At 49.1% G+C, this 19706-nt stretch overlaps 1 protein-coding gene across 4 annotated transcripts; it reads left to right on the top strand.

The window, feature by feature from the left end:
• Positions 1–11389: 11389 nt before the first annotated feature.
• Positions 11390–19702, top strand: ncln (nicalin). Of its 4 annotated transcripts, none has more exons than XM_067229606.1 (15): positions 11390–11647; positions 12307–12497; positions 12880–13024; positions 13446–13540; positions 13723–13803; positions 14047–14150; positions 14940–15028; positions 15299–15438; positions 15677–15855; positions 16378–16465; positions 16633–16671; positions 16828–16988; positions 17214–17267; positions 17504–17582; positions 17750–19702. In XM_067229606.1, exons 1-15 carry the CDS (start codon positions 11473–11475, stop codon positions 17810–17812), a joined length of 1683 nt encoding a protein of 560 aa, XP_067085707.1. In that variant the 5' UTR covers positions 11390–11472; the 3' UTR covers positions 17813–19702. The 4 variants fall into 4 exon arrangements, with proteins under 4 accessions (XP_067085707.1, XP_067085706.1, XP_067085705.1 ...); XM_067229605.1 differs by having other exon boundaries at positions 16825–16988; XM_067229604.1 differs by having other exon boundaries at positions 15677–15903.
• The last annotated feature ends 4 nt before the right edge of the window (positions 19703–19706 follow it).

The raw sequence follows: 19706 nt of genomic DNA, 5'->3' as shown, positions 1-19706 counted from the left end.
CTGGTTGGCTGGCTGTCTGGTTGGCTGGCGCTACCGAACAATCGTTTGTTTCCTTCAACACAGCGGCTCACTCGAGAGCTGCAACACCGACTCATCCACTCACAGGAGAGACAGACTGGAGAGAAGCAGATAGTGAGACGGAGGGAGAGAGAGAGAAGGAGGGAGAGACGGAGAGAGACAGACTTTTAACTGGTAGTCCCTAGAGATCCCCTGTCCATATGAGAGTCTGGAGGCATTCCTCTCGCTCCTTCTCTCTCACTCTCCTTTTGACCCTCCCTCCTTCTCTACCTTCCTCCCCTCTCCTCCTTTTGACCCTCCCTTCGTCTCCTCTTACATCCCCCTCCCAGTTTTTTTCCACGATCCTCTGAGTCTTATTGTGGCAATTGCATTAGCCCTTAGCTGAAGAGGACTACCTCTTAGTGCCTAATGCATTCTCTCTCTGTCTCTCTCTGTGTCTCTGTGTCTCTCTCTCTCTCTCTCTCTCTCTCTCTCTCTCTCTCTCTCTCTCTCTCTCTCTCTCTCTCTCTCTCTCCCTTTCTCTGTCTATCGTCTCTCTGGTTTTTGTCTTCTCTGTCTTTCGCTCTCTTTGTCTTTCTCTCAGTCTCTCTCGCGTTCTGTCCTCTCTTTTTTTCTCCTTTTCTCCAGTCTGGCTTTCTGTTGCTTTTTCTGTCCCCCTCTCTCTCTCACCCCTTCTCTCCCCCCCCCCTCTCCCCCCCCCCCCCCCCCCCCCCTCTCTCTCTCTCTCTCTCCCTCTCCCTCTCCCTTCCTCGTGCTTGCTTACTTATCCCTTAAAGGAACATTGTCTCTCCTTATTCTACCAGTGACCTAAGGTGTTCGTGAAAAGATCAGGTGTTATGTCCTGTGTCCGTGGTGTGTGTGCATGTGTGTGCGTGTGTGTGTGCATGTGTGTGCGTGTGTGTGCATGTGTGTGTGTGCGTGTGTGTGTGTGTGTGCGTGTGCGCGTGTGCGTGTGTGTGTGTGAGAAAGAGAGAGACTACATACCATGGTCCATCAAACACTATAGTCATCAAACACATAATACATTTGAAATGTACTTTGGCAGTAAGAAGACAGTTGATGGAACGTTATTGGTATTCGTCTAAGGAGAGCAGAGATGACCCGGGCGGGTAAAAGATAAAAGCATTTCTAACCTGACGGAGTGAACATCAGTCGCCGGTAGCAACAGTTTCCTTTCTCTACATCAGGAAAGAAACACTTGCATTTCTGTCTGATTAAACCCAGACTCCCTGAAGTTGCTTGATAAAAGCCACAAGGTGGGAAAGAACTACAGCCCCGACAATGTTCTCATAATAGTCATTGTCATTAGTCATGTTAGTACGTATCAGTTCGATCAATCACCCAACCACACCTTTAAAGGGATAGTGCTCACTTCTGAGAACTACACTAGGAACTGGATGTTTTACTGAAGGACTATGAGGATTCAATCCCCCTTGAACAGCAGGTTGGGCTTCTCCAAAGCAACAAGACAAATAGAACCGAAGTAAAAAAAAGAAATCAAAGTGAGGGGAGGCTGGGGGGCTGGGGGGCTGTGGGGCTTGGGGGGGGGTGGGGGGTTACTGTTTTATCCAAAATCAAATAGCAGTTCTTCTCTATCCGCACACAAGCTAGCTTGCAAACGGAGGCAGTTCATTAGAAAGAAGGATCTGAGAGGTGCTGGGTTCAGCTTGACTGTTTTTCCTTTGCTGGGTTGTTTGTTTATTCTGCAATGGAGCATTTGAAGTTTCCAGGGCCAGAACCAGGGGCTGTGAGAGGAGAGGGGAGGAGAGGAGAGGAGAGAGGAGAGGAGCGGAGAGGAGGAGAGAGGAGGAGGAGAGGAGAGGAGGAGAGGAAAGAGAAGGAAAGTCGAGGGAAGGACAGGAGACGAGAGGAGAGGAGGAAAAGGAGAGGCTTTATCAGGGTGGGCTGGTGGCAGTGTCAGTGGGTTGCCATGCATGGTTGCCATGCATGGTACTGTACCGGGAAGGGGAGCCTACGCACGCTGGCACCAAACTGAACCCGCAAGGAAAGGGCACACACACACACAAAGGCCCCCCACACACACAACCCTGCCCACACAAAAATACTCCAGCATGTACAGACATGAATAACCCTCCTAACCTACCCCCCCCCCCCCCACACACACACACACACACACACACACACCAGTTCAGCCATATGCAAACAACCTGTAGAGGATCCACAGCAAATGCCAGCTGTACTGCCCACATCCTGCCTGCCCGGTAGACCCAACCCGTCTCTAAGGCAACCAGGGAACACTCTCCCCAGATCTCTTCCGTACCTGTACGACCTGGGCCACTCGCGTGAACCCACTATTGAAATACACACTTACCAGGCCGTTAAACGGTGCTAGTTTTTACAAGATGGCTAGGTGGTGGTTTTGGGGGCGGGGCTATATATCCCAGGATCAGGCGTAAAGAGAACGCCGGGGTAGACGTTCAGATGGAGATTACTCTGAAGCAGTTACCTCACCAAGCTGCAAGAATAACATTTCATTTTATAAATCAAATTCACCTTCTGCCTTAAATGTATACAGAATGAAAATGGCTGGCGCTCTGAGCAAAACAAACTTGCTGACCAAACTCTATAACTGTCTTACTGAGAAATATACAGGCACAGAAGCATACAGATACATGCCAACACACACACAGCACACACACACAGCACACACACAGCACACACACAGCACATGCAGAGGCCTGGTGAATGACTCCTTCCAATAAAAATAGACACATGTGTTTCCCTAAGTCCAGAGAGTTCTTACGGTAAGCCAGTAAAGAAAGTCAAGTGTGGAGTATATTGGCTCTGAGCTGCAGGATCTACATGTTCTCCTCTCCTCTCTCACTCCTCCTAAACTCCCTTCTACCCATTCCTCTCCACTTCCTTCTCCTCCTTCTCACCTCTCCTTCCCTCCTCTCTCCCTCTCTTCCTAGGACAGGCAAACGAGTTAATAGGTGCCCCCATGTGGGAGAGAGAAAGAGAGAGACCTCTGACTCATGGGGGTTAAGCCAGGGTTGAGAGTTAACCCTAAACAGTCTGACAGCCGAGTAAAGACTAAGGTAAGGAAGGAGGAAAGAGAGAGAGAGAGAGAAAGGAGATTGGCATTGGAATGAGGGAGGACAAGAAAGATGGGATTGGGAGAAGAGATGAGCTGGCGGTTGTTTTCTGCTTTCAGTAGGCTGGATAGAGAGGCTTAGAGGAGGATAGTGAACTCTCTCTCTCTCCCTCTGTCACTCCCTCCCTCTCCCTCTTCTCACAGTCTGGAGCGCAGCTGCAGATTACTACACATCTGGCTGTCACCCTGCCAGAAATATCAAAGGCAGGGGCAGTGGGGCAGTAGGCAGGGGGGCAGTAGGCAGGGGGGGCAGTGGGCAGGAGGGCAGTAGGCAGGGGGGCAGTGGGGCAGTGGGAAGGGGGGCAGTGTGCAGGGGGGCAGTGGGAAGGGGGGCAGTGGGGCAGTAGGCAGGGGGGCAATGGGCAAGCACACAGGTGGCAGGGTATGCCTGGAGTTCCTCTCACCTACAGCATAACCTTACCCTCCCCTCGTCTTACCCTCCCCTCGTCTGCCTCATCCATCAAGCCTCCCCCCCTTTCTTTCATGTGTCTTAATGTCTGGTGATATTAGGGATGGCCTCCCTGCTCCACCCCAAGGCTGCACCTCAGACCTGGGCCTGACCGAGACACTTTATCACCTGGCTTCAGGCCATTCATCATCTTCACCAGGCCGGAGCTCACAGCTGGGGTTGATCCTGGGCAGGGGCAGGGGCAGGGCTGGGCTGGGTTGGGATAAGAACTGGGGCCGGGACGGGGGCTGGGCTGGGATGAGGCTGGGCTGGGATGAGGGCTGGGCTGGGATGAGAACTGGGGCTGGGATGAGGGCTGGGGCTGGGAAGAGGGCTGGGGCTGGGACGGGGGCTGGGCTGGGATGAGGGCTGGGGCTGGGATGAGCGCTGGGCTGGGATGAGGGCTGGGGCTGGGATGAGGGCTGGTGCTGGGATGAGCGCTGGGCTGGCTTCTAGCACACATAGGTACAGGCGAAGGCCAACACCACACAAGATGGCTCATGATACAGTGGTCGGATAAAACGAGTCATCAGTAATTCATAAGTTTCATGTGCTTGGTTTTAAGTAGTCTATCCAGGCATCAATTCCCAGATTGTCTCCCAGATGTCTCATGATAAACTGTCTGAAGATGCTGACTCTTCCTGGAAATGTAAGGAAGGCAGACCATCATGGGCTAACGAGCAGAGTTAGACTCTCACCCAGAGCGGAGAATAAATCACTCTGTAGTGATTTAACCTCACAGAACAAAAACGATAGATGGTCAGTCTTGACTTATAAAAGATTCACAAGCCACACAGTCAGAAATAGTCCGAGCCCTGAAAGTTAGAGCTGAAAATAAGTCTTCCATCCATCCAGCTCTCCTGCCTTCACAGGGCGGCTTACGTCGACTCGCTCCAGGACTTTAGGTGGTGTGGCCGAAAACATCCTAAGAATTATTTTACATATTTTAAGAACAAATCATATACAGCTGCTATAAAATTTAACTTTACAACATGCAATTTCTGGTGTTTCAGTGGTTACATTCCAAAAATACACTCCATTCCAACATACTACTCATGCAATCTCTGTAGTTAACACTGAATTGTCATTTGGTGTTATTGAGACATGGTTTATACATATTGCTTCAGGCATGTGATTTCCATGATGAATACGCCTCTCTTTACCCATCTGAACCTCACACTCCGCTTTCGTTGCTGCACGATTTCTTAATTTCCTGTGCAGAGCCAGCAGACTTGCATGTGCGTATGTTTACGTGGGCGTCTGCGTATCACATGTAAGGTACTTTAAAACAAATATAAAAAATAAAACACTTCCTGGGTATCTTCAAAATGGGCAGGTCTTCTAAATATGAATTTATTTCAATGTAAAAAAAAAAAAATTCAGATCCCAAAAATGTTTGCCGAAAAAAATCTGATTGCAGCATCCGGGATACCAAGGTATTGCTTGCCTCAGACCGGACCTCTCTCCTCAGGCCCCAGGCTGTGATTGATCTGCATGTATGACTGCCTGCAGCTACACCTGGATGAGAGGGGCCTGAGGAGAGAGGTCTGCAGTTGGACCCTTCTTGGAGAAGTGAGATGGTTTGATTGCATCCAGGATCGATTGCCTTGCCTATCCTAGTATCCCGGATGTTGCAATCAGAATTGTTTTGGTCTCGATTTTTGGCGCTCCAATTTTTTTGTGACTGAATTTTTGGGATCTGAATTTTACCATTCGAATTTGAGCCTGAATGTTGTTCTGTTTGACTACCTGAAACACAAATTTAAAAAGAATTCCGATACCAAAATTCAAGGTTCGGAAATTCAGGTCAAGACAGTAAAATTCAGATCCCAAAAATGTCATTAAAAAAATTCAGGTCCCAAAAATTTCATTACAAAAATTCAAGCTTCAGAAAAAAAAAAAATCTATTCATATTTCTATTTTAAAGAGGTGAATTCAAAACCAACAAATTCAGTGTTGTTTAAATTTCAAAATTAAGTACTCAATGCCTTTTAAAATTAAAAACATTATGTCACTGATTTGCTTCCTGTTCACACCAAATGCAAATTGATTTTTTGCGCAACGAGATTACATGTAAAGTCATGCAAACACGCTATTTGCGTCTATTTCAGTTGAGTAAAAAAATAAAATAATAATAAAGCATCTGCCAATAATTTGCTTCGCTTTCGGTGTGAACACAGCATAACTGGGGAGGTCAACACCATCAAGAACCACTCAGCTCCTCTGTTTGTCTAAGAAATACTGGCTAACACCGTCCTTACACACACCACTGCTGGATAAACTGGAAGGCTGGTGTGGGGATACACTGAGGTCATGAGAAAACATATCTCATTCCAGACAAATCTCCCTCCGTGTTGAGGATGGAGGCAGAGGCAAGACGAAGACTGGATCCTGGGCTTCACAGTCTCACTTCCTGGACGTTTCCTAGAATCTCAACAGCTAGTCCTCCTCTCCCGAATCTAAGCTGTGAAGGCTATTTATATTCCTATCAAACTATACACTTGTTAGCAGCATGGTCAGGATACAGGAAGGGAGATGGGGGAGGGATGGAGGCATTACCCCTCCACACCTGCGAGGCAGAGAGGAATCCACAAAACCCTCTCACATGCTCAGAGAATCAGCCCCAACCAATCATCTACCAGATGTGAAGGATCAGGGGAGAACTCGGTCACATGTTTAGATTTTTCATTTTGAATGCGACATGTGACAATGTTGTTCATTAATTCATAGATAAATGTCTGTCGTTATAATTTGCTTTAAGATGTTTGACTTAAAATAGTACATTGCCAGCAACCACGTTAGATCCTGCCTTCAAAACAATCTGTGGGCATGATCAAATTAAAACAGCTTCAACCAGAATAATAAACACCGCAAATAACAGTGGGACTTCGCTTCAGGGTAATCCAGGGTAATCCTGACATAAACATGTTTTACTGTCTGACTCACTGACTAGCTAGCAATTAGGCCAAATGAGCGGGTTAACAACCCAAACAAACAGGGAGAGAGGCTGAGTGATGATGGTCTCTACAGGCACGATGGAGACTTAGAACAACCTTCATGACTAATGAGTGTTTAAGCTTTATCCCAGCCAGCCTCCCTACTCCTCTGGGTTTGTAAATTGCTCTATTAACAGTCCAGCCCCGGCCACAGCCCCAGCCTCAGCCCAGCCCCAGCCCCAACAGTATCCCCAGCCCCAGCCCCAACAGTATCCCCAGCCCCAGCCCCAGCCCCAACAGTATCCCCAGCCACAGCCCCAGCCTCAGCCCCAACAGTATCCCCAGCCCCAGCCCCAACAGTATCCCCAGCCCCAGCCCCAGCCCCAACAGTATCCCCAGCCTCAGCCCCAACAGTATCCCCAGCCCCAGCCCCAGCCCCAACAGTATCCCCAGCCCCAGCCCCAGCCCCAACAGTATCCCCAGCCCCAGCCTCAGCCCCAGCCTCAGCCTCAGCCTCAGTCTCAGCCTCAGTCCCAGCCTCAGCCCCAGCCTCAGCCCCAGCCCCACCCCATCTCAACCAAGGACATCCTTCCCTCCAGGCAGGACAGCCAGAGGCAAGCCGTGGGAGTTTAATTACCTCGTATTTCCATGAGCCTGGTTCATTACATTAACAGCTCCAGCCCACGCCGTCGTCGCCCGCCGCATACTTCTGACCTGCCGCAATTTGTTTTTCTATTTATTAGGCTGTCAGGGGCGGCTTTTCCGGGCTGCAAGCAGAGCGTGTCTGGCAGGAGAAGGTCAGAGCCGGCGCGAGCACAGGCCTCCATTGTGATCCCCGCCGAGCTAGGCGGTTTGACACGACAAGGCGACACAGGGGGGGGGAAGGGTGGGGGGGGGGTTGGGGGGGATGGGGGTTTGAGTTCAGAAGCTGCTTTGATAGCGTAAACATCTCTTTCTGAGGATTAGGTTAAGTTGTGCGAAATGTCCGTATATTCTACGGGACGGTGTCTGAAAACAGCTTTGCTTTCCAGAGGGTGTTCAAAACAATCCGTCCCGCAACGCCGGGGTCTGTAAGCATGTGAACATATGTGATCCTGTGTACCTTCCAGAGCAGCAGGGAATGAAGCAGATCAAGGCTCTGGGAGCGATTAGTAATGCCTGTTTGTCTGCTTGATAGAGATGGAGGGGGAGAGTGTTAAAGACAGACACCTGGAGGTTCAAAGATGAGAGACAGGACACTCTTTTTGCAATCAGCAGGGTGCCATTCAGGTCAAATACAGAGCAAATACTTCAAAGTATTTCAAGGGAGATATTGAACTGCATTATTTATCTGCTCTACTCTGCTTGATTTGTATTTGACTCAGGTCCGGTGGGATGATGGGAAACAAGAGACAACTTCCTGTCCTGGCAGGATGCTTACAAAATTGCCAACTCAGCCACTAAAATTCATTCATGAACTCAAAACGTGAGTCCCACTTACACAATGTACAGTACACACAAGAGAACATGGACATCTCTGCAATACCTCTGCGACGATTTCAACATCCCAGTTTCCAGCTTACACTAAGAACATGCTATTTCTTTGGACTTCTCAGAAATCTGTAAGTCGAATGTTGTGAAACCAAGGACATACATTCATAAGGGCCATGTGAATGTCTTAGCAGGGAGTTCCACAAAAGAGAGAAGTGCATCATGGGAACTCTGAACACAGCCTGGGTGAGAAACACACCTCAACACTTTTCTGATTGAGACGTGTGAAACCACAGAGAACTGTTTTGCTCCAGCTGAAACCAACTCCCATTCACTCAACTGACTGTGATGGTAACAAACACCCTTATCAAGAAACAGGAGAAACCGAGAGAGAGAGAGAGCGAGAGAGAGAGAGAGAGAGAGAGAGAGAGAGAGAGAGAGAGAGAGAGAGAGAGAGAGAGAGAGAGACTAAGAGACATAGAGGGAGGATAAACAGCGACAGAACGATAGACACACAGAAAAAGACAGAGAGACGAGGAGACGAGGGGCCAGAAAAGAGAAAGTGAGAATGAAAGAGAAAGACAGAGTGAGAGAGAGATTAGCCACAGCCTTGTCCATCTACCGTGCGAGTGAGCTGCTTAGTCTCCGCTGACCACATCACCACCCTCTAATGGAAACTCTGGCTCCACATCTATTACCAGTTGCCCCACGCAACGGCCCAGCCCCCCCCCCCCGCCTGCTCGCCGTCTTACCGGCTACATCTCAATAAACTTCACCTGCCCTCCTTCCTCCACATCTCCCTCCTCTCTGCCCGTATCTGTTTATGCAGTTAATGGCATCAACCCTTAATGACCGGAAGGGTGGGATCGAACCACGAGGCAGATATCCAGCCTCATCACTCATCCTGCGTCCGTGGATCCGGCCGGACGGACAGAAGAAGAAGACGAAAGGGCAGAACTGAGACGCCCCCGGTCATTTCTGTGTCTCTCATCTCAAGATCATTCATCAGTAGTTTGGAAGTTCTCCTGGCCTGGCACGTATATATAGAAGAATTGCTTATGAGAGATTCCTCAGAGGGGTGGGGCATTTGGCCAGGAGTCACCAACATGGGCTTGGACCGTTGGAGACGGTTATTCGGTTTAGTGAGAACACCCATATTACTATACCTCCTTGGTATTCCACGATTCAAGCTGTGTTTTTGTGTGGCCGAAACGCTCCGCTGTGCGGCTCAAACGGCTGTTGAGAGGGCTGGAAGGCCTGGGGGGGACCGCGGAACTGCACACACACAATACTCTGAACTCACTTACTCACCAGCAGCCAGCTAATCCTCCCCTTAAACTGTGGTACTTACTTCTTAACTCTTGACTGCATCTATTGTGTGGCCACTCAGTGAAGGTGTTCGAGACTTCAAGACGTTCTTAAAGGACATAGGGGGTTAATCTGGGTCATTATGACCTCACACACTCAGAATGTGTCTAGCTGTCTAAGTAGTGTTCCCTGGGTCTCATGCGGTTGGACCCAAGGTTTGTGTGCACAACGTGCAATTGTTTTCAAGTGAGGAATCCAAACAACAGCTTAGGCCTCGTCCATTTTTGTTTCATTCAATATTATCTCATTATAATTCTGGGGGCTTTTTCTCTTCCAATGGCTCGGTTTCTTGCTGTTTGCTTGATGAATCCCTTTTACCATACGAAGAGACAGGTCTTCTCTCATGGCGGAGCTCCAATTGATAATTGCTCCAAGTAGATTTGAAATCACGACTATGATTTCGTGCGGCCACGCCTAATTGTTTTGTTCTGCCTTGTTTGCTTCTAGTCCCCACAAGAATATGGCCAGAATTACTCAGCCAGCGGAAATAACGACTCCAAGGTCCATTAAGAGAGATGACAAGGCCTCATCTCCACATTAATCTGGCACTTAGAAAGGGGGGGGGGGCAGAGATGTGGGGGTGGGAGTAAGTGAAAGAGAGGGAGAGAGAGAGAGAGAGAGAGAGAGAGAGAGAGGGGGGGGGAGAGAGAGAGAGAGAGAGAGAGAGAGAGAGAGAGAGAGAGAGAGAGAGGGAGAGAGAGAGAGAGGGAGAGGGAGAGAGAGAGGGGGGGGAGAGAGAGAGAGAGAGAGACCGAGAGACATAGAGACAGAGAGAGAGAGAGAGAGAGAGAGAGAGAGGGGGAGAGAGGGAGAGAGAGAGAGAGAGGGAGAGAGAGACCGAGAGATGACATCATAACTGTTCCTCTCCTTCACCTTGGCTCTGGCTGGGCTGCGGTCTTCAGACAGCAGTAATCTATTTACATTCATTCGGCTCCTTAATGATGATTGTTGCACAGATGAAAGGGTTGGCATCTTGTTTGATGATGGATAATTGTACAGATCTACATATGTTCCTGCCAAGACTTCACTTACATTTCTCACATAATTTTCACTCTTAAAATTTATTAGGCACATTATTCCTTTATTTCCTTTGACTTTGGCTATTTTAGGAAGGCATGTGTAAATCTGACAAGGTATGAGGGGAAGACCCCACAATGCTTCTTTCTTTCAATTTTCAGCTCTCTCTCCCTCTTCTCTCTCTCTCTCTCTCTCCCTCTTCTCTCTCTCTCTCTCTCTCCGTCTCTCTCTTTTCTATCTCTCTCTCTTTTCTATCTCTCTCTCTCCCTCTTCTCTCTCCCTCTTCTCTCTCTCTCCCTCTTCTCTCTCTCTCTCTTCTTTCTCTTTTCTCTTCTCTCTCTCGTATTTTTTAGGATTGTTTCATATGTTTATGTTTTTTGCAGCAAAGGGCATCTGCGAAGCCCTTTGGGAAATTGCATGTAAGACCAATGCATACAAACCTAATTAAATTAGTATTTTATTAGTAGGCTTATCCTGGATATTATTGTAGCCTACACTGTCATCTAGCTCTTGTGCACAAGCAGAAAACTACAGAAACGATAACTGTAATGATGTATACCTGTACGGCTTTGACTAGGATTAACACAAGAACTAAACAATAACAGGCTACATCATACACAAGCCACAGCTTCATATGTGCAATAAGGAATAATGAAACAGCATCCTCTAGTGTTGAACAAGCAACATTACCAAGAACTGAAATAGGTGTCTTACGGCTCCTGAAAGACCTGAGACAGATTGTTTAATTGTTTAACAATTGTTTAATCAATGAAAGGATCACAAACAAATTTACTAACTACTGTACAAAAATTATGATTGTAATTGCCAATATGTATAATTTAAACACAGATCGATAAGATAACGATCTTTAAGCAACCCTTACAGAAAAAAATGAACCCCGCTGTTCCAATCATGCACGGTTAGGTGGTTGATGTTCTCGCCAGATCAAAATTCGTCGCTTGGTTGCTGGTGTGAATTGCTAATGACTAGCTACCTACGTAGCATCTAGCTAGCTAACAGTAACTGTCCATTTTAGGGGGTTGTGACGGCTTCGATTATTTGATTTTTCTTCTCGTTTAGGACTCACCACTCAGTTAAAGATGTTTGAAGAGGCTAGTGAGGTGTTTGACAACATGTTCAAGTCATCGTTTCCCTTGACTTTCATTGTATTTATCCCAGCGGTTCTGATTTTAGTGTCACCACTTCCAGCCGAAGCGGCACATGAATTCACCGTGTACCGCATGCAACAATATGACCTGCAGGGACAACCGTACGGTAAGGATGTTTATCGCTTCAAACTTATGGGACACGCTAAAGTCAAGCATTTGTTGTAAACACTGTCCACACATTAGGCCACCTTGAACCCTATTGAAATAGAGTAGTACGTAGTAGAAGTATATAGCTAACGTCGTTAGCTGTCACTCGTAGAAATCCAGTGACAGTAGCTAGCTGGTTAGCGGCTATTGCTAACTGTTGTTACATTTAAATCTGTTAGCTGCCCAGCTTGCTTTAATTCATTATCGTCAAAATAATGTAATTAATCATAGGGATCTAAATATCAGCATAAGGTTTGTTGCTGTTTTATAAATGCTTTGTAAAATAGATTACCAGTTGCCAGCCTGCTACCGTTGTCTAGCTAGCTAGGCATCCGTCTGAGAGTGACATTGGACAATGTGTCAAAATCTACAGCAATGGCTACGGTACAGGACAGGTGTCATGGACGACTAATTAAATTACGTCAAGATTTGTAAAGTATGAATATTACGCCTGATTGGCAAGATTCCATTCGCACCAGAATCCAAGTTAGCCCAGTTATAATACAACATATAATCCGTCTCACCACAGTCATGCTGTGTTATACCTTTTACTTTTTCCCTTTTCTCTGGTGTACCGAAACTCCTTCAAACTCGTAACACTGTGGCTTGTGTCCACAGGTACGAGGAACGCTATCCTCAACACAGAGGCTCGTAGCGTGGAGGCGGAGGTGTTAAGTCGTCGCTGTGTTATCATGCGGCTGGTTGACTTTTCCTATGAGAAGTACCAGAAGGCCTTGCGGCAGTCGGCTGGTGCTGTGGTCATCATCCTGCCCAAGAATATGTCCACCATGCCGCAGGATATAGTCCAGGTAACACCCCCTTAAACACCGTTCAACACCCTTTTAAACACTTTATAACTCCCCTTAAAACGCATGATCACACCCCCTTAACCCTTGTGTTATCTTTCGGGTCATTCTGACCCATCAGTCATTGTGACCCACCGTCGTATTGCGACAAATTTACCTCATACAAAAACAAAGTGAAGCATTTTCTTTTAACCGTCGGGCTGTCTCAGACCCCCCACATTGGAATGGTTAAAAGAAAATTATTTTTATTTGTTTTTCTATTGGGTAAAATTGGGTAAACACAACGATGGTTCGTTATGAACCTTTGGGTCATGTGACCCGAAGGCAGCACGAGGGTTAAACACCTATAACACCCTCCCTCCCCGCGCTCCTCTCCCCTCTACAGCAGTTCATGGAGCTGGAGCCGGAGATGCTAGCCACGGAGACCATTGTCCCCGTGTACTTTGCTCTGGAGGACGAGGAGCTGCTGTCCATCTATACCCAGACGCTCACCTCGTCCTCGTCGCAGGACTCGTCCTCCGCAGCTGAAGGTAGGCCACGCCGCGCCGCTCACAGCCTCACCTGGCCTGGGGTCATCCTGATACGGATCAGAGAGGGACTGGACTGTTGCAATGATCAGATCTGTAGGGACTGTGTCTGGTCCTAAGTTCTCTGAATGAGCTGATACCTTTATCTATTATAGAGACTATACATACACACACACACATCTCACTCACAACTTCCTGGTCCAGCACTAAGCCCCACCTCCTATGGGTTTAGATGTGGCTATGGGATGATTCAAAGCCCTTGAAAATCCCACCAATCAGGTCTTGACTCATCAGAATCAGACTTCATCAGCGGTCGTGTTGACCGGGGCTTCCCTGTGTGTTCAGTCAGAGGAGCTGGTGGTGGGTGTCATGGTGACGGAGCAGGTCTGAGAGACTGGATGTTGTGTTGTTTCGTCCCCCACAGTGCTGCTTCACACAGCCACGGCCAACGGCTTCCAGATGGTGACCAGTGGAGCCCAGAGCAAAGCTGTTAGTGACTGGGCCATCACTAGCCTGGAGGTGAGGACACACTCACACACACACACACAGGCAACCATCACTAGCCTGGAGGTGAGGACACACTCTCTCACACACACACACACATACACAGGCAACCATCACCAGCTTGGCGGTGAGGACACACACACAAACTCTCTCTCACATGCCATCAGACTAACCGCCTAGTCTCCCTGCTGTCTCAGGGGCGTCTTGCGGGGGTCGGAGGGGAGGACCTGCCCACCATCGTGCTGGTGGCCCACTATGACTCCTTCGGCGTGGCCCCGGTAAGCTCCGCTCACTCTGCGTCCTTGTTTGGGACGCTCTGGGAAATGAACGTCAAACATAAGTGTTTGTACCCCCCTCACCTTTCCCTCTGTGAAGCGCGTTGTAAAGATAAATAAAGTTTGATTCGATTAAGCCGTGTTTGGATCAACCATGCAAGGGCTCTAGGGGGCGCAAGGAAGGAAGTTACTGTTCTGCTGTGTGACGGGAGTGTGTGCGTGTGTGTGTCTGTGTGTGCGCTACAGTGGCTGTCGTACGGAGCTGACTCTAACGGCAGTGGTGTGTCCATGCTGTTGGAACTGGCTCGTCTCTTCTCCAGACTGTATACATACAAGAGGACGCATGCTGGGTGAGCACTACACACACACACACACACACACACATCTGTAACACGCACACAAACACACTCAACTATATCCTTGAGGGTTTAGGTTGGTTGAGGGGCAGTTCTATGGGCGTATGTGAAGCCCTCTGTGACATGCTTGCGTGTAAAAAGGGCTATACAAATAAATTTGATTTGAACTATAACACACACTCACTCACAAACTCAACTGTAACACACACACAAACACGCTCAACTATAACACACACTCAGCTGTAACACACACAGAGAGAGCTGTACCACACAGACACACACCCACATGCAGCTATACCACACACACACACATATACTCAGCTATAACCAACACACACACACACTCATCCCTATACTATTTCCATCTCCAACATTAGACACCACTCAGCTCTAACCCAATCCCACATGTACAGGAATCTACCTCTTGATGCAGTTCATAACTTGCAGCATACAAGGATCCGTTCCCTCATTTAGGCTCTGAGTGCTTCACTGCACTCAGTCAATGTGTTTTTAAGAGTCTTGAGTGTGTCATACAAGCAGGGAGTGAGGTGGAGGGCTACTTCAGGAAAGGTGCTATTAAGGAACTGCAGTCTAAGTGTGTGTTGGGCTGAGGGGAGGAGGAGAGGATGTGCTCAGTTTGGACGGTCTATAGATTTTTCATAATGGTCTTGGTTTGCATGGGGCCTGTGGGCATTGCACTAATGCTGTACGCCTTCAATGGAAATGCTGTCAGTGTGCTGTTTAGCCCCGGTTAACCAAGTTGAACCTGGGCGTGTCCCTCAGGTACAACCTGCTGTTCTTTGTGTCAGGGGGAGGAAAGTTTAACTACCAGGGCACCAAGCGCTGGCTGGAGGACAACCTGGATCACACAGGTACCTCCACCCTGCAGCACCTGTCTCTCTCTCTCACATCACCTGTCTCTCTCTCTCACATCACCTGTCTCTCTCTCTCACATCACCTGTCTCTCTCTCACAGCACCTCTCTCTCTCTCACATCACCTGTCTCTCTCTCTCACAGCACCTGTCTCTCTCTCACAGCACCTCTCTCTCTCTCACATCACCTGTCTCTCTCTCACAGCACCTGTCTCTCTCACACAGCACCTGTGTCCCCTGTTTGATCCCTCCTTCTCTCCGTCCCCCCAGACTCCAGTCTGCTGCAGGACAACGTTGCGTTCGTCTTGTGTCTGGACACCCTGGGTGATGAAGACCACCTGCACCTGCACGTGTCCAAGCCCCCCAAGGAGGGCACGCCCCAACACACCCTGCTGAAGGAGCTGGAGACGGTAGGGTCCAGCCCTCTCTCTCTCTGTCTCTCTCTCTGTCTCTCTCTCTCTCTGTCTCTCTCTTTCTGTCTCTCTTTCCCTCTCTCTTTCTGTCTGTCTCTATCTCTCTTTCTGTCTCTCTTTCCCTCCCTCTTTCTGTCTCTGTCTCTCTTTCTGTCTCTGTCTCTCTCAACCTCCCCATGTCTCCCACCAGTCCTCTCCCTCTCTCTCTCTCACCCTCTCCTCTCCCCTTCCCCAGGTGTCGTCCAGTCAGTACCCTGAGGTCAAGTTCTCCATGGTCCACAAGAAGATCAACCTGGCGGACGACACGCTGGCCTGGGAACACGAGCGCTTCGGTATCCGCCGGCTGCCGGCCTTCACGCTGTCCCACCTGTCGAGCCACCGCGAGGCGCGGCGGTCCAGCATCATGGACGTGCGGTCAGTGTCCCCCTCCTCTCGCCATGGAGCAGGAGAGCCTCCTGCTGGGTGGGTTTGTTACTGCAGCTGCCTCTGATCTCACGCAGCCGCCGCCCCCCCCCCCCCCCCCCCCCCCCGCGTCTCACCCCCCCCCCCCCCCCCCCCTCCGCTCAGACCCCCCCCACCATACTGCTCTGTCCCACCCATCTCCTGCCAGGCTCCACCCATCCCCTGCCAGGCTCCACCCATCCCCTGCCAGGCTCCACCCATCGTGACCTGAGCCCTAACCCTGGTCTGTCCGTTAAGCAGTCAGTCGTCTGGGTCTCGCTCCTCCCATGTTGGCATCTGACGGCCTGTCTTCCAGCCCACCAAGGACGGACTCTGCCCTTCCACACCCCCGCCCCCTCCATCCATCCCGCCCCCACCCCCTCCATCCTGCCCCCCCATGGTCTGCCCATCCGGACCCTCATCCTCCTCTTCCAGACTCTGCTGTGTGCAGCTGCTGCTTGGTCGTTGTATAACCGAAGGTCTCTGTCTGCGCAGGCCTCATGTGGACGTGCAGAAGTTGGGCAGGAACACCAAGCTGATAGCTGAGGCTCTGGCCCGGGTCATCTACAACCTCACTGAGAAGGTACACACACACACGCACGGTGTCATCTCATTGTTTTGGCAGTTTTAACAAGAGTGTGGATGACCTTAAACAACCTGATGAGCAGAACATCAGTGCTGTGAGCTTGGTAGGCCTTCTGAGAGGATGACTGACTGTGTGTGTGTGTGTGTGTGTGTGTGTGTGTCTAGGGGGCTCCAGGAGACCTGCAGATCTTCACTGAGCAGATGGTGAGTGGCTGACCTGTCCTGCCTCTCCTCCCAGCAGACTGCCTCTCTGCCTCTCTGCCTCGGTCTGTCTCTCTGTCCGGCATCTCTAGGGCAGTGGACGCTGATAACTGTGTGAGTGTGTGTGTGTGTGTGTCGCCCCCTCTCTTCCTCCAGCAGGTACAGGAGGATCAGCTGTCGTCAGTAGTTGATTGGCTGACGGCCCAGCCCAGAGCAGCCCAACTGGTGGACAAGGACAGCAGCGTGGTCAGTACCCTGGAGTACCACCTGGGGCGCCACCTGAAGGACGTACGCCGCCACTACGTCAAAGCAGACAAGAGGTGAGCGAGTCGGGCCGCACACACACACACACACACACCTGGTTATAAAGCCGTCTCTCTTCTCACTGGTAAAGACATGCCTACGTCTGCTCTTACTAAGAGTCTGAGACACACACCTGCCTAGTCTTGTGTTTGATGCAGTTTAATCCACGGTTTAGTTCCCAGTATCTGTTTAGGTCTGTGTGTAGGAGGTGTGTGTGACAAGTGTGTGTTCTTTCCCCACAGGGACCCCGAGTTTGTGTTCTACGACCAGCTCAAACAGACAATGAACGCCTACAGGTGGGTGATGATGTTTTCTCCTTGCTCCATCTCTCCCTGCTCCATCTCTCCCATCATCTGATCTCATCCGGGTCTCTCCATAGCTGAGTCTCTCTGATTCTCATCTCCTGCACAGACTCGTTTAACTGTGTCTGTTCTTATTGTTCTTATGTTTTAGGACTGTCATTTTGACTGTACTGTAGCGCTTTCAGTGCAAGAAAGGCACACTACAAATGTGTTATGATCTCTTCCAACAGAGTGAAGCCAGCCATTTTCGACCTGCTGTTGGCGCTCTGCATAGCAGCCTACCTGGGGGTCATGTACCTGGCCATACAGGTGAGGCTGGAGCCTGGGCACTGGCTAGGCACGGGGGGTTCAAGGGGATTCAAACCCCTGCAGCTGTTGATGCAGAGACAGTGTTAGCGGGAAAGTAGTTAGTGATAGAAAGTGCTGTTTCTCTGGTTACGAAATCAGGAAGTGATGTGGTTGTTTTTGTCTTGCAGCACTTTGGGATCCTCTACAGCGTGGTGCGTAGGATCACCCAGCCCAAGACCAAGCAGCATTAAGCCACTCCCACCTCCTCCAGGCTCCGCCCCTTCAAACAGAGCGTCATCGAGCTCCAGCCAATCTCAGACAGGACTCTGAACATGCAGATCTCTCCCTCTCTACAAATCGCCTTTTCTTTCTTCCCTCTCTGAAAATGAAACAATGTCAAAACAATTCTCTCTCTCTCTCTCTCTCTCTCTGTGCCAGCCAGTCTAGTGTCCTGTCGACTGATCCATCAGTTCCTTCTATGATTCTTCACCTTTTCACCCAACAGCATTACCACCAGACATACTACAGAAATAGTATTTGAATTCCTTTTAAATACTTTGACCCGTGCATGATTAAACTAAACCAGAGGCCAAGCCCTCATACGTTGAAACCCTCAGTTCAGCTTCTTCAGCTAGGGTCAAACTAAATTAATAACTTTTTAAAAGAAATGTCTAATGCTATTTGGCCATCACATCTCTACTGTCGTGTTCTCGCCCTCTCTGTCTGAATGAATGGTCTGCATATTTGGCTTCCATAATGACATGCCTTTTTATATGACCTTTGCCCCAGTCTAATCTAAAATTAATCTAAGTTTAATCTAAGATGTTTACTCTAATTGAAATGTAATGTGAACTAGTGCGTAGATGACTCACTGCCTTGTCTATCCACCTCAGCAGGAAGGTAAAGTGGTTATGACATTGCATCCAGAAACGGATGAATACAAAGATAAAAAAAATAATTGATAAATACGTCCTTTTCCACCGCTTCTTAGATACGTTAGCTAGTTATTGTGTGTGACTTGACGTGTGACTTGATGTGTGACTTGCTTAGATTTCTCAAGATTTACTCCAGATCAGCCGACCACTGGTTCGTAGACTTCATCCTCTTAAACCCACAGACCAGTACGAGGTCTACATTCCAACATGTCCCCCTCCCCCCCCATCCTGTTTTTATCTAAACATGTCCTTGGCCACACTTTGACTTGTTTGTGCCATATCCACATGTCAAGCGATTTCGAAACAACTTCCCCCCTCCCTCCCCCCCGCCTCGCTGCCTCCCCGCTGTCGAGCACGAACCTGCTGACATGGAGTGGGGGATGGGGGGGGGGAGGAGAGGGGAGAAGCGTACTGACTGATAGTGACCTTTGGAGCAGCACTTAAACTGACCTGGACTAACCCTGGACTGGTCGTCATGGAAGTCTGGGGTCCAATCAAACCACATGGTGGCACACAATTAAATACATTTCATTGTATCAGTTTAATATATATATGTGTATATATATGATCACAGGAGAGCTCTGCTTGTTTGGTGCAGGTGTATCTTTTGAAGATAAGGAAATGTAAATTCGCTGAAAGACCGCCATGAGCGTTTGATTGAATCCCAGTCAAGGGAAGGTTACACTGGGTGTGTTTGTGGTTAGTCTTATCCAGTAACACAAACATTATTGTGGGGGCCTTATAGACACCTGCTGTTGCATTGTACGATTTTAATGGACTGGCCAGATTCTCCTGATCGATCCAGTGCCACATCCAGCCAACGTAGTGTCTGTCTACATGCTGTGCAGGGAGGTGGTGGATGGAGAGCTGGTGGCGTCAGAGCATGAGCTGCAGGGTCTGTGTTCTAGAAGCTAGCAGACTGGAGGACCATGCACAGCCTCACAGATGGAGAGGAGAGGGTGCTGTTGTCAAGGGTTACATCCTGCTGGGGGGACTCTGAAAACTCAGTTTTAATTTATTGCAGCTGAAGATGCTGACTTATGCACTGATATAACCCCTCGTCTTATTTTGGTCACTGAGCCCCTGCCAGCCCCTCATGTTGTACTTGTTCCAGCTCTGGCTGTTGTGCCTGCTCCACAAACACCTGGTCTCATTCAACATGACATTGAACATGAATAAACAAATACGTCTTATTTGTTGAAAGAATTCT

Source organism: Osmerus mordax, chromosome 26 (assembly GCF_038355195.1).
Source record: "Osmerus mordax isolate fOsmMor3 chromosome 26, fOsmMor3.pri, whole genome shotgun sequence".
Lineage (NCBI taxonomy): Eukaryota > Metazoa > Chordata > Actinopteri > Osmeriformes > Osmeridae > Osmerus > Osmerus mordax.
This window is presented reverse-complemented; position numbering and strand designations above follow the sequence as displayed.

Bases quoted from the DNA above. Each gene is read 5' to 3' on its own strand.
- ncln (XM_067229603.1), top strand. From the start codon at position 11,473: ATGTTTGAAGAGGCTAGTGAGGTGTTTGACAACATGTTCAAGTCATCG. The intron at 12,498-12,879 runs GTAACACCCCCT...TCCCCTCTACAG, and splicing joins TGCCGCAGGATATAGTCCAG to CAGTTCATGGAGCTGGAGCC. The intron at 16,989-17,213 runs GTGAGCGAGTCG...CTTTCCCCACAG, and splicing joins TACGTCAAAGCAGACAAGAG to GGACCCCGAGTTTGTGTTCT.